This window comes from Phyllostomus discolor, chromosome 1 (genome assembly GCF_004126475.2).
Source record: "Phyllostomus discolor isolate MPI-MPIP mPhyDis1 chromosome 1, mPhyDis1.pri.v3, whole genome shotgun sequence".
Lineage (NCBI taxonomy): Eukaryota > Metazoa > Chordata > Mammalia > Chiroptera > Phyllostomidae > Phyllostomus > Phyllostomus discolor.
This window is the reverse complement of record NC_040903.2, coordinates 3123824-3141314: the sequence shown is the minus strand read 5'-3', so window position 1 is coordinate 3141314 and position 17491 is coordinate 3123824. Positions and strand designations below refer to the sequence as shown.

The window sequence follows — 17491 nt, the reverse complement described above, 5'->3', positions numbered from 1 at the left end:
TCTCTCCTCTGTGGACCCCACTCCACGTCCCGCACGCCACCTTCCACCTCCCAGGCCACGTGGCCACGTGCGGATGCTATAACTCCCCACGGCCCACACTGTCCGGTGCAGCAGCCACGGGCCACTGGGGCTCTGCCAATGGGAAACCACAAAATGACAGTTGGCATTTGGCCCTGCAATCCTACCAGCCCCACGTCACGTGCTCAGAGGCTGTGGGTCACCCGGCCTCCATGCCACACGGCACAAATGCGCGCCGTGCCCGGCGTCACGGAAGGCTCTAGTGGGCAGTGGGGTGCACACTGCCCCCTAGGGGCAGGACCCGGCCCGGAAGGGTGCCGGCACACAGGTGTTCTGTGGGTGATTTTTAATGCGATTGTGTGTTCCCTTTATTTGGCACATCTATCCAGAGAGGAGGGCTGGCCCAGCTCACAGAACAGATCCAGGCGGGGCTACGGCCTTGGCCGGCTGGGAGGCGGGGGGGAGCGGACCCCCGGGCTCACAAGGCCCCGTGCCACTGCCTGGCCGGTCTTCCCACCGCCGGCCCCTTGCCGCCTGTCCTGCTCTCCTGTCTGTCCAGCTGCACCCTCCCACCTGGGTGCAGCCAGAGGCTGGCCTCTCCGTGAAGCCCTGCCACCCTCCAGGGCAGCTTTGGGTGTGACAGCACATGCATATGTACATGTGCACACACGCACACACACACACACACGCACACTGTGTGTGCACACACATGCACGCACGCAGGCGCACACACGCAGACCAATATACACATGTGCAGGCAGAGGCACACATGCTCACATGCACACGGCAGTGCACACAGTGGTTCACACGTGTGTACATGAAACCACACCCATGCACCCATGCACGTGTCTGTGTGCGCATGCACACACAAATGCACATAAATGTGTGTGTGCACGTGTTCACACAAAGACACACATGTATACACATTTGCATGCACAGGCACACAGAAACACGTGCATGCACACACACATGCACTCATACACACACACACACATACATGCATACGCTCATGCAACACCTCAGGGCGGGACTCGGGCGAACGGAGGAGCAGGGGAGACCCCTGCTGCCGGGAGCCACAGAGCCACCTCAGGGCCAGTGGGCCTGAGCTCTGCTCTAGCCTCTCTGTCCTCTGCCTGCAGGAAAGGGGACACTGAGGAAGGCCGGGACCCAGAGCCAGCCAGGCAGGGCCACTGGGACCCAGGCTCCTGACCCTCTGGGCACAGGGCGGGGCGGAGTGTGGGCCACTGAGACAGAGCTCAGACACAGCCCCAGGGCTGTGCGGCCTCAGGGACCACAGCTGTTCTGGGAGTCCCAGACCCCAGCCCTCCAGACGGGCCCGGCCCCTGCCTCCCTGCTGGGCGGAGGTCCCGTGGGATGGAGCACGGCAGGTGGCCGCGGGGTCCGGGCACTCGGCTGGGGACCCTTCCTTCCCACTCCCCACCCAGGTCTCAGGGCATTCCCTTTCATTCCCTCAAATCTCCTTTTCAACCATTTCCAGAATATTCTTCCAAGCCCAGAAGGTCTTTATGCCCTTTCCCCACCCCCCGAGTTGCGGGCACACACAGGGGCTGTTCAGACCCAGCTGGCACCCGGAGCATGAGGAAAGCCTCCGGCCTTACCTGTCCGAGGGCGGGTCCCACCAGGTGTCCCAGGAGGCCAGCCGGGGTCTCCAGGCCTGGCACCAACACAGAGGGGCCTCCTCCCACCCCAATGCTGCCCCAGGTGTGGGGCCCCTCGGCGGGCTGGCCTGGAAGGGACAGGACCCCGAGGGTTAGAAGGACCCTCCCGGGATTGTCACTAGTGTCCTCGTCCCTACTGTGAGGGCTGAGGGCACCGCTCACTAACTCAAGGCCACCTCCCCAGGGGTGGCCTGACGGTCACTATCACCCGTCAAGGGCAAGGACACTGAGGCTGGGAGATGGGAAAGGCCGGTCCAGATGAGCCTGGATCTGGGTCCGGAAGCCACCACCTCCGACCGCAGAACTCACGCAGGTGACAAATCCATGACAGCTGTCTCCCCAGGCTTCCACATGGGCCACACCGGGTGGTGACACCTCCCCCCAGGACAAAGGAGCTGACCCCTAGGCCGCACTGCCAGGCAGACCCGGGGCCCCTTCTCCTGGAACGTTTAACCCCAGCCCCCAGAACGGGACAGGGGGGCGCGGGAAGCTACCTCTGCAGGCGGCAGCGCCGGAGGGTATAAGGGGCCCCTCGTCTGTAAACCGCACTTGTTCCCGGGGGACTGCAAGCACCCCACAGACCCCCAGGTGCATCCGGTGGCCTGGGGGCTCCTGAGTGCTGTGGCTTGTGCAGAAGGGACCCTGGGAGCTGTGGCTGGGACGGTCATCGCAGACACAGGTTCTCATCAGGGACAAGTGCGGGACAGGGTGGGGTGGACACGGAATGTCCCCCAGTCAGCATACCGTCTTCTGTGAGGACAACGCTCCCCGAGAGGCCCCTGCTGCCCCGGGCTGGCAGGCACGTCAGGGGCACTGGGGACTCGGATCTCCCCTTTACCAGCTGTGTGACCCCGAACAAGTGACACCACCTCTCTGAGCCTCGGCGTCCTGTCTGCAGAGTGGGGGCGGCCGCCCCTGCACCATCAGGATGCCGTAAGTGAGCTAACGGTGTCCGTGCAGACAGCCAGGGCCCACGCACCGGGTCCCCTGCATACCTGCTGAGGGCCCCGGTCCCGGGGCGCCGCCGGGGTGGGGAGAGGTCGGCCGGCCGGGGCGTCTGCGGGCCTCCAGCGCCTCCTCCCGAGGCAGAGACAGCCACTCGTCCTGAATGCGGCCCGGGGCGTCCTGCAGGAAGACACAAGCATCAAGAGAGCTGAGCATCCTGGGCCGAAGTGTCCACTCCAAGCCCGTTCCCACGGGTCTGTCCCAACAACCCCCGAAGGGAGCCCAGAGGAAGCCGAGGCCTGGGCAGCAGAGGGCCCACGGCCTGGCCCTGCGGCCCTGCCCCGTGCCTGGTCCGACAGGCCGACGCCCCCGTCAGCTCCCTGGCTCCCCCTGCAGGCAGCAGGCAGCAGGCGCATGTCTGTCCCGCTGTCACGGTGCCTCTGGGGTCCGAGCCCCGCTCCCTCCCCTTCCCGCTCTGTCCCATCCACGGAGGTGACTGCCTGCTCCGGGGCTACGGGCAGTCCTGTCCCTCAGCTGTCCACAAATCCCAGATGCTACAGCAGGTGTCCTTGGGCGGCGCCCCTCCCTGGGCCTCTCCCCAAGGTGCGTGGTGCACAGCGAGGCGCTGTCCCTGCATGGCGTTACCACAGACGGAGCCTCCCCCCGGCTGCTGCAGGGGCGCGCGGGGCCGGCAGGAAGGCTCGGCCCTGCCCCACCGCCTACGGGGCCCCTGCCCCAGGCCACCGCTAACCAGTCCTGCCCCGTGCTGTTGGCCGTCCACCTGCCCCCCACCAGACCCTGAGGTCCTGAGGGGGTCTGTGCCCTCCCTTGGCCTAGCACACAGTAGGTGCTTAACAATCGTGTGACAGCTGGATGAACAGACAAGCTGCAGAAAGGCAGGCATTTCGGACTCACTGGTACATTTGTGGGGACCCACAGGGTAAGTTCCTCCTACGTGCCAGGTGCCGTTCTCGATGCGGAGGAATGGAAGGGAACAGGTAGTGCCCCACACCCCCAACCTGACCCCCAGGTCCTCACCTGCTGCCAGCAGACCCCTGCCTCAGCTCCCAGCCCGGCCTCCTGCATGGAGCTGCCGGGGTACCCTCTACAACGTGCCAAGGCCACTCTCGGCCCCTCGGACCACAGGCCCGGTGCCAACACGGAGGCCAGGCACTGGGGGCCACCGTAGCCGTGGCGGGCTGCCCGGCCCCCCTCACCCTGGCCCTGGCTCCAGCCCGCACCTCACGCCTGCACCTGCTCTTTCTGCCTGTGGCCACATCCCCCCGCCCCCCCGCCCCGGGGAAAGGGTGGTCGTCGCTTGCTGCTTGTTGGGCCAAGCCCCAGCCCCCACCCCGCACGCCTCAGTTGCAGCCCCTCCCTTCCACACGCCCGGCCTCCCAGCAGTCCCCCTGACCTGGACACTGGGATGCAGCTACACCTCCTGGGGGCGAGGAGGGAGAAACCCGCCCCCACCCGGCTTGACCAAATAACAACAAATAACAACAAACAACAAGAAAAAAGGCTGCCCGGCGTGTGCGTGTGGGAAACCTCAGACGTGTTGACTGTCAGCTCTCCCCGCAGACCGGGGCCCCCACCCCGGCCGCACCTCAGGGTGGCCCCGAGGCTTCACCAGGTGCCGAACTACAGCCAGAGGGGCCTGGGCACCAGCATTCTGTGCCGCGTTCAGCCGGTCTCTGCCCGGCCTCGGCGTCCTCCCGCTCGCGGCCCCATGGCTGCCTGCCCCCCCGTTCCTATCCAGGTGCTCCCCGCTGGACCAGAGACACACATTTCCATCGGCAGCTTAAGATCGTGCTTGGAATGAGGCGGAGAAGAAGAGATGAAGGGGAGAGGGACGGCAGGAGAGCGAGCCGACGAGAAAGAAGACCGACAGACAGACAGACAGATAGACAGACGGCGCCGGGTGGGGAGAGGGAGAGACAGAGATTCAGAGTGAGCTGCGAGGGGGTGCAGGGAAGGAGAGAGATGGACAGACGGACGTGGAGAGGCGGGAGGGCCGTGTCCAAGGCCCCTGTTCTGTCTGTTTCCACTTGGACGTTTCCGGCACCCCAGCTGACTTCACCTCCATGTAACAGCTACTTACTGAGCAACTGCTACGTGGCGGGCCCTGGGGTGGAGCTGGGGCACGGCCAGGGGAAAAAACGCACACAGACCCCGCCTCCAGGAGGTGCTGCCGGTGGGGGGCAGCCCGGAAGACAATGCTCCACCCTTTCCGTTTCACAAGGGATGGAATCAATACTCAGAGAGGGAGAGTGACTTGTCCAGGGTTGCACAGCACACAGCGGGCGAACAGGCCCGGAGCTCGGGGCTCTGAGCTTGACCCGCGCTTGCTCTTCCCCTTCGCGCACCTCTGGGCTCCGCCTTGTCCGTCCTTCCTGCTCCAGCACCCATGGGAGCACCTGCCTGTGACACCTGCGTGGTTTCAGCTTTAATGTGTGACCATTTTGAAAGATGAGCAAAAGCAAGAAAACAAAGAATTCAGTGACACCCAGACACAAACATCATTTGTGGGTTAGACTGTATCCTTCTGGGCTTTTTTCTGCGCGTAGACATTTAACCTCTTCCAAACGTCTGTTTCTGCAAACTGTCGGTTTCCGCCTAGTGCTTTTCCCCGTGGCGTTTCTGAAGGGTTCGTTCTCCACGGGCTCTTCTGTCACGTGGCGCTTTGTGGCTGCCGAAACAAGGATGCCTTGGTTTTACCGAACCAGTTGTCCTGATTGAACGTTCTGGTTGTTTCCGGTTCTTACCGAGTGTGCCGAGTGCGGAGGGGCGTTTAACGGTGGAGAAACGGACAGAACAGTAGGAGACCTGGAGCGTTTGCTGGCGCGTGACTGTACCCAGTGGAACCGGGGCCGACCTTTTTGCATAAGACCACTGGCTGCGTCACCTGGCCCTTATGTTAGTTTCACGTCCGAAGCTTTCGCCTATGTTTTATTTCTCGACGCTATTGACATGATGTTTTAAGGCCCTCCCTTGCCGCCCGAGTGAGTGTCAAACGTGAAACAGCGTTGCTGCCGGAGTGCAGGTGGTGACGGGGAGCGGCTGCCTGCAGGTACTGGCTGCACAACGAAACGATTCCTGTAACTGCCACCAGGGGTCGCTCTCTCCTCACGCTGCCGTGGCTGCCGAGCAGAGGCCGGTGGAGCGCCCTGCATTCCTGATGCCGCTGTCACCCAGATCGTGGTCTCAGCTCTGAAACAACAGCCCGACACTGACGGACACTTCAAAGACGGTGACTTTTCATCTCCGGGTGTAGCCTCCCTGGTACGCTCCGGGCCAGGCCACCGCCTCCGGGCCGTCCCCTGCCGCAGCAGCCATCGTCCGCACCCGTGTCTGTCTCCCCCTGAGCTCCGGAGGGGCAGGGTGACCCCGCAGCCTCAGTGCCCCGCACGGTGCCTGGGGCGCAGCAGGGCCCGGGCACACCTGCTGCAAACCACTGGGGGGGGCGGGGGAGGCATCTGCCTGCGGGTGGGAAGTGTGGGGGCAGAGGTGGGGCCCCTTGTGTTTGCACAGCCACACAAGGGTGACGCGGGTCAGGAAGTGTTCTCCACGCGCTAGCTTGTTGCCATGACAACCTCCCTGCCCCTGGGTCTCTCGGGGCGGCTGACACTGCAGCCTGAGGCACGGTGGCAGGCCATCCCCAGGGCTTCCCCCAGAGCCTGCCCCAGGTTCCGCCTGGCGATGACAAGAGACAGCGCCCCCTTCGGGGCTGAGAGGGGAGGAAGCCCGGGAGGCCGGAATGGACCGGGAGTGCAGCCGGAGGCAGGGGGAGGTGGAGGAGGCGGGGCCACAGCCCTCACCCGCCACGTGGGAGGTGCCACAGGCTGAACTGTGGTACCTTGAAGGATGTCCACACCCTAACTGTCCCTTCCCCAGTATACCTGTGACTGTGGCCTCGTGTGGAAGCAGCGTCTTTGCAGAGGGACATCACGGTGACGTCCAACTGGAGCAGGTGGGGCCTCGCCCACCTCGCCGGCCCCTGCAGGCTGACCCAGCGACAGGGCCAGGAGGAGGACCACACCGGGGAACAGTCCTTCCCAGAAGGCCAGTGGCCACGTCCACTCCAGACCATCAGCCTCTGCCTCCACCAGCAGGTCTGGCTGATGAGTGGGGACAGACCAGTTACATGGAACCTTCTCCAGTCAAGGGTCAGCCCTCAGGACCGACAGATAAAAGGACAAGAGAGGCAGTGGGGGGAACTATCATGTGTAAGTAGTGTGGGTGAGTGTGCCCAACTTCCCCCTGGACCACACAGGCCCAGGGAGAGAGGATGATGGAGACGATGATGATGGTGGTGGTGACAAAGAGGGTGACAGACACTAAGTCTCGTTGCCCACTCACGACGTGCCCAGTGCAGTGCTGGGAGCCTTCCCTGACCCTGTCCTTTTGTCCTCACAGTCAGACAGTGAGGCAGGCCCTAGTGTCACTCGCAGGTCACACTTGGGAGCACGGGGCACGGGGAGCGCAGTGACCTGCCCAGAGGCAGCACCTCGGCCAGAAGGCAGAGCTGCACCAGAACGGCCCTGGACAAATCTCTGGGGACCCTGCCCCTCACGCTGTGCACAGCCCACCCCACTATGCGTGGCTCACCCCGCTGTGCGCAGCTTGTGTTTAAGGGTCGAGTTTTCTATCCTGAGGCCCCTACACAGCAGCCCCCGCTGCCCATCCGCTCCTGGGCCGATGGGGGCCAGCTTCTCTCAGCACTAGAGGCAGACTGGCCAGGGACCGTACTTTATGGGCCGTTTAGGGAATTTTCTAGAGAATTTGGACTGTGCACAGCAGACTCCAGCAAGGCCTTGAGAGCATGCACCTGGGCACGGGGACCTTTAATGGTGGTTTGTGAAATGCAGAGAAGGTCGCTGTGACGAGGAGCGTGCAGGCTGACGCCACGCAGCACAGGCGCTGCCCCCGGACGCTGCCCCCCACTCAACAAGAGCACCCCCGCCCCGGCATCTCCGGGCAAGGGTGGCAGCGTGCAGTCACGGTGCTGACCGGGCCCCGGCCCTGCTGGCCCTGGAACTTGGGAGCTGGGTGCCCACGGCCGAGCCACTCAACACCCGGGGCCAGTTTCTCCATCGAGTCGGTGGGAGAACAGCACCCAGCCCGCGGGCCGTCTCAGGATTACATGAGAGCACAGAACGCCCAGCCTGCTGGCGGGAGTCTCTCGGATACTCAGGTGTTCACGTCCTTTTTCTTAGGTAGAAGACAGACAGCGTCGAGGTACGTGGGCGGGGGGCTGGGAGGGGAAGGACTTCCGCCAGCAGCCTAAACGAGAGCCTCACGTCTCGGAGAATCACAGAAAGAATTCTGAATGACAACGTCCAACGGTACACGATTTATTTCCCAAAATTACAGTCGGTTGCCGGTAGCAAAAATACACGGTTTTCCTTTCCCCCGAGGACCGCGACAAGGAGGGAGGAGCCAGGCAGGCAGGAGAGGGGCAGGGGCAGCGTCGGGGGGGTGGGGGGGAGGGCAGAGACGAAGCAGGCCCAGCCAGCCCACTGCAGAAGCGAACCAGGCGGAACGCGCCGCCTCCTGCCGACCAACAGAGGTTTGCCGTCCCAGTGAGCTTGAAATAGATTGTTCCGGCCCGAAGATACATTTTTTTTAAATTTTTAATGAGCAGCGTCGCTGGAGCTAAGGTTGCTGCTCGCTGCTTTCTCCTTAAATGCCCGGCCCCGTGGAGAGAAGCAGGGGCGTGGGCCCCTGGGAGGGGCTGACCTCGCTCCGTTTCCAGGGCGGGTGAGGAGGGAGGAACAGAGCACCCAGGGCTCACACAGACTGGGGTGGATTCCCGCTCTGCCTCTGCCGCCGCGTGGCCGCCGGTCCCTGCGCCGCCTGCTGAGCCGCGGCCTCCGCACAAGGGCCGCGAGGGCACCAACCACCCCACCTCACGCCCTTCCTGAGTGTTAAACGGCATCACCCCTTCGAAACACCCAGTGGGGTGCTGAGCACAGGGCAGGTGTATGTCACAGGTGCGTTTTTACCACTCTGTCGGTCAAATGAGTAAGTAAGTGTCCTCTGCCCTCGCTTCCAGAGCTTGCCAAGGTCGCACAGCCAGCGAACAGGGGAACCGAAGGTCTCACCCCTGCGTGCTCCCTGCTGCACCGCCCTGCCCAGCTCCAGGGGCAGAGGCTACCGGCCCCACAGACCCGGGCCAGCAGACAACAGACAGCGAAGGATAAAGGGTGGTGGCTGGCTGGTGCCGGGGAGTGGCTGGAAGCAGGGGGTAGGGTGAGCGAGCGGATGGAGCAGGGTAGACCCTGGGTGGGTGCGGGGGTGGGTGTGGAGCACTGGCTGGGTAGATGGGTAGACTGGGCGGGTGGGGTTGGATGGGTGGGTCAAGAGGGAGACTGGGGAATGGAGACGTCGGGGACTTCACCACCAACTGGCTGTCCGAGAAAGAGAAAAGCCATCACTCCTGCCCTGGGGTGCCGCCACTTACCGGGCTGCAGGGACCAGCGGCGGCCACGCTGCGCACTGTCTGCCCGGGCGCCCGGGCTCCCAGCTCCTCTCGCAGGCACCTGTTCTGCTCTGTGAGGTCCTCCACCTGGCCCTGCAGGCCGATCTCCGACAGCTTCAGCTCAAAGATGTAGCAACGAAGCTCCTCCAGCTGCACGCGGAGGCTGCGCTCCGCGGCGCGCTGCTCTCGCTGCTCGCGCTGCTCCCGCTGCCTGCGCGCCGCCTCGTCCCGCTCGCTCTCGCCGAGTTCCGCCCTCGCCTGCAGGGCGCACCACGCCGCAGCCTCCTCGGGGGCTTGCCCGGAACCGGTCGGACCCAGGGGCGGGCGACGGCCCGGGGCCGGGGCGTCCAGCTCCGCCAGCAGGAGACCCGCGGCGCGGCAGAGGCGCCGCACGTCCCGCTCCAGCCGCCGCACCTGCTCGCGCAGGGCCCGCTCCTGCTGGCGCGCCAGGCCCAGCTGGCGGCGCTGCGTCCGCCGGCAGCGCTCCAGGGCCTCCGTCTGCTGCCCCAGCGCCTCGTCCTTGTACCGCAGCTGCTCCCGCAGCCGCCGCAGGCGCCACCGCTGCCGCCGGGCCGCGCGCTCCTTCTCCAGAACCTACAGGTTGGCGGTGGACGGGGGTGCGTCAGGAAGCAAGCCCAGGGGGGCACCACCGCGGCTCACGCTGTATTTTAAACTCAGCTACTTTGTTCATCATGGAATATCTTCGCATTAAAATGTTGCATCAGAATATTATTTATCTCAATTACTGAGTTTTTCGGCGCCCCCTTAAATTTTGTGCAGCAGGCTAGCGCCTCACCTCCCCCCGCCAGGGGCCCTGCACACCCAGGAGCTCTGCCAGGCGGGGCCGCGGAGGGAAACCATGCAGGCGCAGGGCAGGCATCCGCTGGCGCACACCCGGGGGTTCTGCAGGGTTCCCACGCCAGTTTGTCAAGAGCTGCCACCCAGACCCCCTGAAGGTCCCCACGCCCACCCGGGACCTCTCCACGTCCCAGTGCCTGAAGGGACAATGCTGGCCCAGCAAGGGTCAGCTGGCCCCAGCTGGTGTCCCCGCAGGCACTCTTTATTGTGAACGCCCAGCGCCGGGGAGTATGGCCCAGTAGGTGGCTGTCTGTCTCCTGGGGACCCTTGGGAATGATTTGCATACAGTCGTGTGGTAAAGGGGCTCAAGGTCACGCAGCCAGGATCCCGCCTCCCGGCCTCTGACTCCAGGCCTTGTCCCCAGGTGGGGAGGACACCTCGCCCTCCACCCACCCCTGCGCTGCGGGCTGCCCTGGGCCGACGGGAGTCCTCGCCGCGTGGGAGCCCACGGTGGACCTGCCTCCCTGTGAAACTCCCACCAGCCCGTGCCTGGCGCTGCTCCCGCAGGAGAGCGTGCGGAGGGCCGCCTCAGCGAGCCAAGAGCACACGCACACGGGGGAGCCGGCGAGCCGCCCCGCAGGCCCCGTCTGACAGCCTCACCCGGCAGCACGGGCGCACAGACCTGCAGCCGAACTCCCTGCGAGGAGACCCCGGGGTGGCCCGCTGGCCCGGGGCCTGTCACGGGGACCGGTCAGCCTTTATCGGCCAGAAGGACCACGGGTCCCCACAGCAACGAGGCGGCTGAGGTGCAAGTACACGCTGACCAGGAACGTCGGCCACGGGGCAGGCTGCCGTGGGTCTGGCCACCGCCAGGCGCCCCGGGCAGAGCGAGCTCACGCCAGCACTCCCGAGGGGCCTGCTCCGACACCCACGGGTCTCTGGGGAGAGACCCAGAGTCAGAGGTTCAGGTGGGGCTGCAGCCAGGCCGAGGGGTCCCCGAGGGACCCCAAGCAAGCCCCTCGTCACTCCGAACCCCCAAGCCTCTCCTGGAGTGGGGTTGCCTGACAGGTGTTTCCCAGGAGCACACAGGTTCCCTGAGACAGGTGCGGGGGGGCGGGGAGAGGCCTTTTGTGTCTGTAGAGCTCCGCCCAGGGGCCCCTGAGCCCCACACCGCGCCCCGTGTCGCCCTGTCCCCTTGCCCTCCGTCTCCCGCCGCCCTGTGAGCACCTCACGGGCACAGGGCTGCGTCAGATTCACCCGGGAAACCCCATGTGTACGTGGCGCGTGGCTCAAAAATGTGTACTGACGCGCTTGCCACAGAGAGATTCTTGCTGGAGGAACTGCTCCCGCCGCCGTATCTCGCATTAAAAGCTCCTCCCAGGACACGGATGGCAGGGCGCTCCACGCCGAGGAGGGGAGTGAGCTCGACTTCCTGCACCCGAAGCTCCCTGTCAAGGGGCAAAGGCCCGCGTGGGCCTCCCCGGCACCTCAGATCCGCGCCAGCTTAACGTGGACGCCTCTCCTTTCCCCGCGGCGCTTCTGTTCCAGCTAACGGCTAAGGCGGTGTTCCTGGGCTGTCTGCGCTACTTTTTGGACCGTGAGGAACCCACTTCAGCTGTGCGCCCCGTCACACACACCCCCACACCCCCACAGGGTCATGGAACAGCCCCCACTCAGACCCGTGAGGCCCTCTTTCGTCTCCTAGTCGATTCTGTCTGCAGAAGGCGGGCTGTGACTCGAAGAACTGACTTCACAACCTGCCGGCAGGTGTCAGCCTGCGGTTTGCCCGTCATGGCGCTGCCCGGCAAGTTGAAATCCACTGAGACGGGCTGGTCCGGGGCCCTCTGGGTGCCGCCCACAGCTGCCCCCCAGACACACCATCTCTGCCTCCGCAGCGTTCCCTGACTGTGTCCTGCCCCCCCAGCCACGCACCTCCCCCCGGAATGGTTCAGCGCTGATCACAGGAGCCGCCAGGGTTAGCTGCAGGCCCCCTGTGGTGAGGGCATTAAGTCACTTCCACACGTAACACTGTGAGGGTGTTGATACTAAATTGTGTCCCTTTCACGGATGAGGAAACTGAGGCCCAGAGAGGCTGGGCCCCTGGCCCTAGGTCACACGGCCGGTGAGCGGTGCAGCTGGGTAGGCTCCGGGATCTGCCTCCAGAGCCCGCCCCTTTCCCCGACAGCACCGAGCTGTGCCCGTCTCCGCGGGCTCTCCCAGGCACCCACACTGACACCCTCACACCCGGCCCCGAGCCTCCTCTGCCAACGTCCCTGAAGCCCGCTCCCCGTCGCCCTCCGGATTTGGTCCGTGCAGCGGCCCTGGCAGTCCGGCCCCTCTGGAAGCCTCTGGCCTCACCGACTGCCTCTGCCCGCCCCGCCCTCTGCCGGGTCCCACTGTGGTCTCCAGGCCCTGGTGCCTCTGCCCAGGCGGCCACTCACGCCTCACACGCCCTTCCCGCCAAGCCTGACCCTCCCGGCCCAGGTCTCCGTCGCTCCCCCACCCCGAGCTCACGCACACCGTGTCTGCATCCCCCCTCGTGACACCGGCGTCCGGGTCAGAGTTTCTTGTTTCCTGTCTCTGTCCCCGCCTGCACTGCAGCCCCTGAGGCGGTGACCCTGCATCAGTCACTCCCCTGTCCTTAGGCCAGAGCTGGCCCCCCTGATACCTGGCCCACAGACCACGGAAATGACCTCTGCCCGGAGCTCCCAGTGATTGCACAGCCCCCCAGGTCTCCCAGTGCTCTCACAACCCCCCGAGGGTCCCTGCGGGAGCCTTGTGAGGCAGGCAGGGCAGGGTGGGGATCCCATCGTACAGACCGGGCAGCTGAGGACCAGAGGGCCCACAGAACCTCGCCCCAGGCCCCACAGGGCTCTCCCGGCAACCCCTCCCCGGCTCGCTGCATTTGCTTCACTGCAGGGGCTGCTGTGTCCAAACCCGGGGTGTCCCTGCTGGGACCAGAAACCCACACCGGGAGGAAGGAGGGGCCGTACCTGGCTGGCGAGCTCCCCCTGCAGCGCCTCCAGCTGCTCCTGGGCCCGGAGAGAGGCGCTCCGCTCCTGGCACACACGGGCGCGCAGCTGGTCCACCTTCCGCAGCAGCCTCCGCTCCGACAGCTCCAGCTCCTGGATTCTGTGGCGGGAGGCAGGGGGCGCTTAGTGGGGCCGCAGGCAACGTGGCCGAAGGTTTCACACGCACCACGCAACCTTTTTTGTTGTTATCGGGCCAATTTCACCTCCTGACAAAGTTACATTTTGTGAAACAGTCACACGTATCTTTCCAAGGATGACCTATAATAATACTTCCAAGACCTCTTTGGAGTAAGAAGGAAGCACGCGTTAGAAATCTTAACAGCATCCTCATCTCTGAGCCGGCATCCGGAGCCTGGGTGACGCCAGTGAAGGACTGAGCCTGAGGCAAACATCTGCATTGTCCTCCCTGACTCTTCCCTGTGCCAGCCCGGGAGGAAGCGGAGGATCAGAGAGGCCAGGCGACTTGCCCAAGGTCACACAGCATCACAGAGGGCAGGCCGGCTGAGTCCCACACCCACACTCTCCATCCACCCTGCAGAGCTGCATCCCTGCGCCTCTCTTCCGAGGAGGCGACTGAAGTTCAGAAAATGACTTCCTGCCGTTGGACTATTCTGCGTCGCTTCCAAAAGTAGGAAGTTGGAAACAACCGAATGTCTCCCTGGACGGCACAGCCCCGTGAAGGCCTTCTCCTTATCCTGGGGGGCGCAAGGCTGAGCCCCAGGCTGCAGCACAGCCCAGGCACGGCCACGCGGAAAGGGGGAGCATGAATGTGGGGGGGGCCCCAAAGCGGAAGTCTGGCTCCGGGCCCCTTGGGAGAGAAGATCATCCGGCACTTGCCTGTCACCTGGCACCCAAGTGTCCTTACTGTGCCACCCTCACCTCTGGACCGGAAACCAAGAAACACAGGGAAAGGGCTCTCCCGGCTTCCATGGACAAGCTCCACCCACCGTCACACCTTTCCCCGGGTCCACAGGGTCACCTGCTCACCCAGGACAGACCCGGCTTCCCCCGGGGGAGGACATGGCTTTGCCCCCTGGCTCTGCCCCTGACCAACCACGGAGCCAACACCGGGCTCACTCACTGCTCCGACCCTCGGTATCTGTGTGTGCGACAAGCAGAGGGGACTTTGCTCAGAAGGCGGTTGTGAAGGTGACATAAAACGATGCACTGTTGTTACTGATACGGCCAAGAGTTTCCTCTCCCTCTCTAGCCGAGGGGCCCGGGGGAGGGCCTGGGAAGTGACAGATGGGAGTGTGGATCACAGTCGAGTCCCTTCCAAACCCCAGGACAGGGGTGGGCTCAGATCCACTGGTCACAGCGTCAGGCTGACTCGCTGCGACAGGGGTGACGCCGACACGGGGCGAGGAAAGCCCGTCTTCAGCTTCCGAGACCAAGCTGGAGCGCTGACCGCGAGACGGGGTCAGCGCTGACCTTGTCCCTGCACTTGAACTACGCGGAAGACGACCAGTCTCACCGGGGCAGGCAGGCTAACGGCCCGCCCACCGGACCCAGCGGTGTCACCTGCAGATGCACAGGAGACTGCAGGTGTGGCTCGACAGGACCCTAGACTATCCGGGTGGCCCGAGCTGCAGCCCCAGCCGTCCCCGGAGAGGGAGGCGGGCCGGGGTGCCACAGAAGGCGGGGGCCGAGCCAGATGCCGGGCTGCCGGCGTGGCGGAGGCAGGGCCGGAGCACGGGCCCTCCCTGCAGACGCCGAAGGGCCGGGACAGACCCCCCTGCCACCCCTCGAGAGCTCAGCAGGCCGCCCACCCCTGCCTCAGGCGGGGAGGCCACTTTCGGCTCCGCCTGCAGTCTAAGCCGCCATGCTGGGGGACCTGGGTGCGATCAGCCACAGAAACGAGCACACCCATGGACGGGAAACGGACACGGCAGTGCAGCGCCCCGCCGAGGAACGGCGAGCATGAAATATTAACGGGCAGGGCCGCGGAGAGTGCCTGGAGCCAGGGGGGCGCCCTCCGGGACAGGGCGAATCCATCCCCTCGTGGCTGCCATGCCGGCCAGGCTGCCTGGGCTCCAGTCCCAGCGCTGGGGGTGCACCCACCTCCAGAGGGCAGAGGACACAGCCTGCACGTCCCCACAGGCGGGACAGCCTTCCCCCGGGCCCCAGCCCCAGAGGCCGCTCCTCTCCACCGCTGACAGTGCCCCAGGCTCTGCCCCCCCCACACAGAGGGGTCTCCTATGGCCGGGGTCCCCCACCCATCTGCCCCAGGCCCGTGGACCTTCGGGTCCCACTGCCGGCCTCTCTGGAGGGAGATCCGAACACACAGCCAGGTGGGGCTGCACCGCTCACCTCCCCAGGGCCATGGCCTGCCCCGCTCCCTGGCCCTCAGCCCCCCAGACTCACATCAGGGGATGCACGGGCTCCCCCTAAGTCCGTACATTGAAGTCGAACCCCAGTGCCACAGAAGAGGGCTGTATTTGGAGATGGGGTCTTTACAAAAGCAATTAGGGGAAAACAGGGTCCCTCGGGTGGGCCCTGGGTGGGCCCTCCCCTAAACTGACTCAGGTCCTGGTAAGGAGAAGGACCTGGGACACAGACACACAGACAGGGGTGGCCCCGTGAGGACCCAGGGAGAAGAGGGCCGCCCATCAGCCGAGAGAGGCCTCGAAAGGAACTGACCGGCCACACCTCGGTCTTGAACTTCCAGCCGCCCGCACTGTGATGAAATGACTGTCTGTTGTTTACTCGGTTCAGCCTGTGAAACTGGGTCACGCTCATCGCCAGGAGCCAACCCAACTCCACACGTGACTTGGGGCAGCGGGGGCAGGTTTAGGATGAGCGGTGGGTGGGTGGATGAGTGGAGGGATGGATGGACGGACGGACGGACAATCATACAGAGTGACACGGAGAATAACAAAATAACTGTTCTGATACGTGAGTTTCCTCACGTGAAAAGTATCACAAGGAGGAAAAAAGGAAAGGACAGGGAAACAGACATCGAGTGACCGGCCTGCAGTAACGCGAAGGGAAGCTCGGGGAAATGGCCCGTCCCAGACGCGTCCCAGACACCGGCGGCTGGGACACGGGTCGGCCTCTCGGGATCGACCCCTGCACTCCCACGCCGGGCTTCTCCCCCGCCTTACGCGCGAAGCCCCGCCCCGTTCTGGGGCCCAGTGCCAGCGGATGACGGAGAGCGAGCACAGGCTCTAGAGAAAGACCCAGGTCCAGCGCCCAACCTCTGGGCCACGGTGGTTCCGCCAGGAACGCAGCCCGCACCGGGCATCCGGACTCAGCGGCACGAATCTGAAGCCCCAGGAATCTGCTGCGAAGGTGAAGGGTGAGCCGACGGCCAGGCAGAAACCAGATCTGCCGAGAGCCACTCGGTCCCTGGGGCCGGCGGGGCACACGGGGGCCGGGCCACCAGCAGGAGGAGCAGGACCACATCGTAGCCACAGGAAGACATGTCACCCGGGGCAGAAGAGAGGGCAGAACACCCCGCTTCCCCCGTCCTCCTCCCCCTGACATCCCATCGGCCGGGCCCAGGTGGAGGCCAGTGAGCCTGGGAGACCTGCCTGCAGGCTCAGCCCCCGGGCCACGGAGAGAAGGAGCCGAGGCAGCAGGTTATGTGACGTGGGGAGCCCACGTCCTCCGCCACAGACACGAGTCGCCCCCCACTCCCGACACGGGCCCGACGCCCCGGGATCCACGAAATACACACAGCGGCCTGAGCCGCACACTCACCTGCTCCTGAGCCCAGACTCCGACCTCACGTACTTGTCCACGGCGGCCAGCAGCTTCTGCTCGGAGGACTCCAGCTGCTCCCGGAGCACTCCCGTGTCCAGGTCCGGGCTCCCCCCAGCGGCGGTGGCTTCCGGAAGACACCCCCACTCCTCATCACCGCCCTCCGCGTCCTGGAAGATCCAGGCCGTGTCAATCTTCAGGTCCACGTTCATGACATCGAACCCGTCGCCGCTGGGCGCCCTGACGACGTAGCTGAACGTCCTCTCGGCGCGTCCTGTGGCCGCTGGCTCCATCCCGGCATGGTTCACAGGGCAGGACTGGATGCCACAGAGCGAATTCGCGGCGGCAGCGACCCTCAGGAGGTTTCCGGTGGGTGCAGCACCTTCAGATTGTGCGGGAGAGCGTCCCTCGGGGAGGGCGGGGAGAGGTGGATTATTTATGAGTGGGGCACTCGGGTTTCTCGGGCCCACACGTCATGCAATGTGAATGAGGGCCTCTCGGGTTGCAGGCCGGCGTGCCGGCACTCGCCCAAAGCCAGACGGCATCACCGGGAAGTCACTCGGAATTAAGGGCCCGGTACTGCATCCAGGGAGGGAAAAAGGAGTCCCAGGTGAGCCCAGCAGCGAGCCACGGGGTGTCAGCAGCGAAGCGCAAGCCGACACCCGTGAGGAGCGAGGCCCGTGCAGCAAACTCTCGTCTGGGAACTTCCCTTCGCCAGGCGGGGCCCCCTCACCCCGTCCCGCTCCCCGGTAGCCCTCAGAGGTCGGCACCAGCCTGCCCATTTTACAGACGATGGAACCGAGGCTCTGGGAGGTGGGAGGGGCGGCTGGTCCCGG

At 64.9% G+C, this 17491-nt stretch overlaps 1 protein-coding gene across 1 annotated transcript in view; it reads right to left on the bottom strand.

The window, feature by feature from the left end:
- The window catches only part of C1H4orf50 (chromosome 1 C4orf50 homolog), a 40646-nt gene extending 23603 nt beyond the window's left edge, over window positions 1-17043 (bottom strand). Inside the window, exons 1-5 of the mRNA XM_036015426.1 lie at window positions 16656-17043; window positions 12915-13053; window positions 9106-9717; window positions 2693-2822; window positions 1638-1765 (exon numbers count right to left, since the gene is read on the bottom strand). Of these exons, the coding sequence (XP_035871319.1) occupies window positions 1638-1765; window positions 2693-2822; window positions 9106-9717; window positions 12915-13053; window positions 16656-16948 (1302 nt within the window). The 5' untranslated portion in view covers window positions 16949-17043. The remainder of the gene's footprint in view (window positions 1-1637; window positions 1766-2692; window positions 2823-9105; window positions 9718-12914; window positions 13054-16655) is intronic.
- Window positions 17044-17491: the final 448 nt, after the last annotated feature.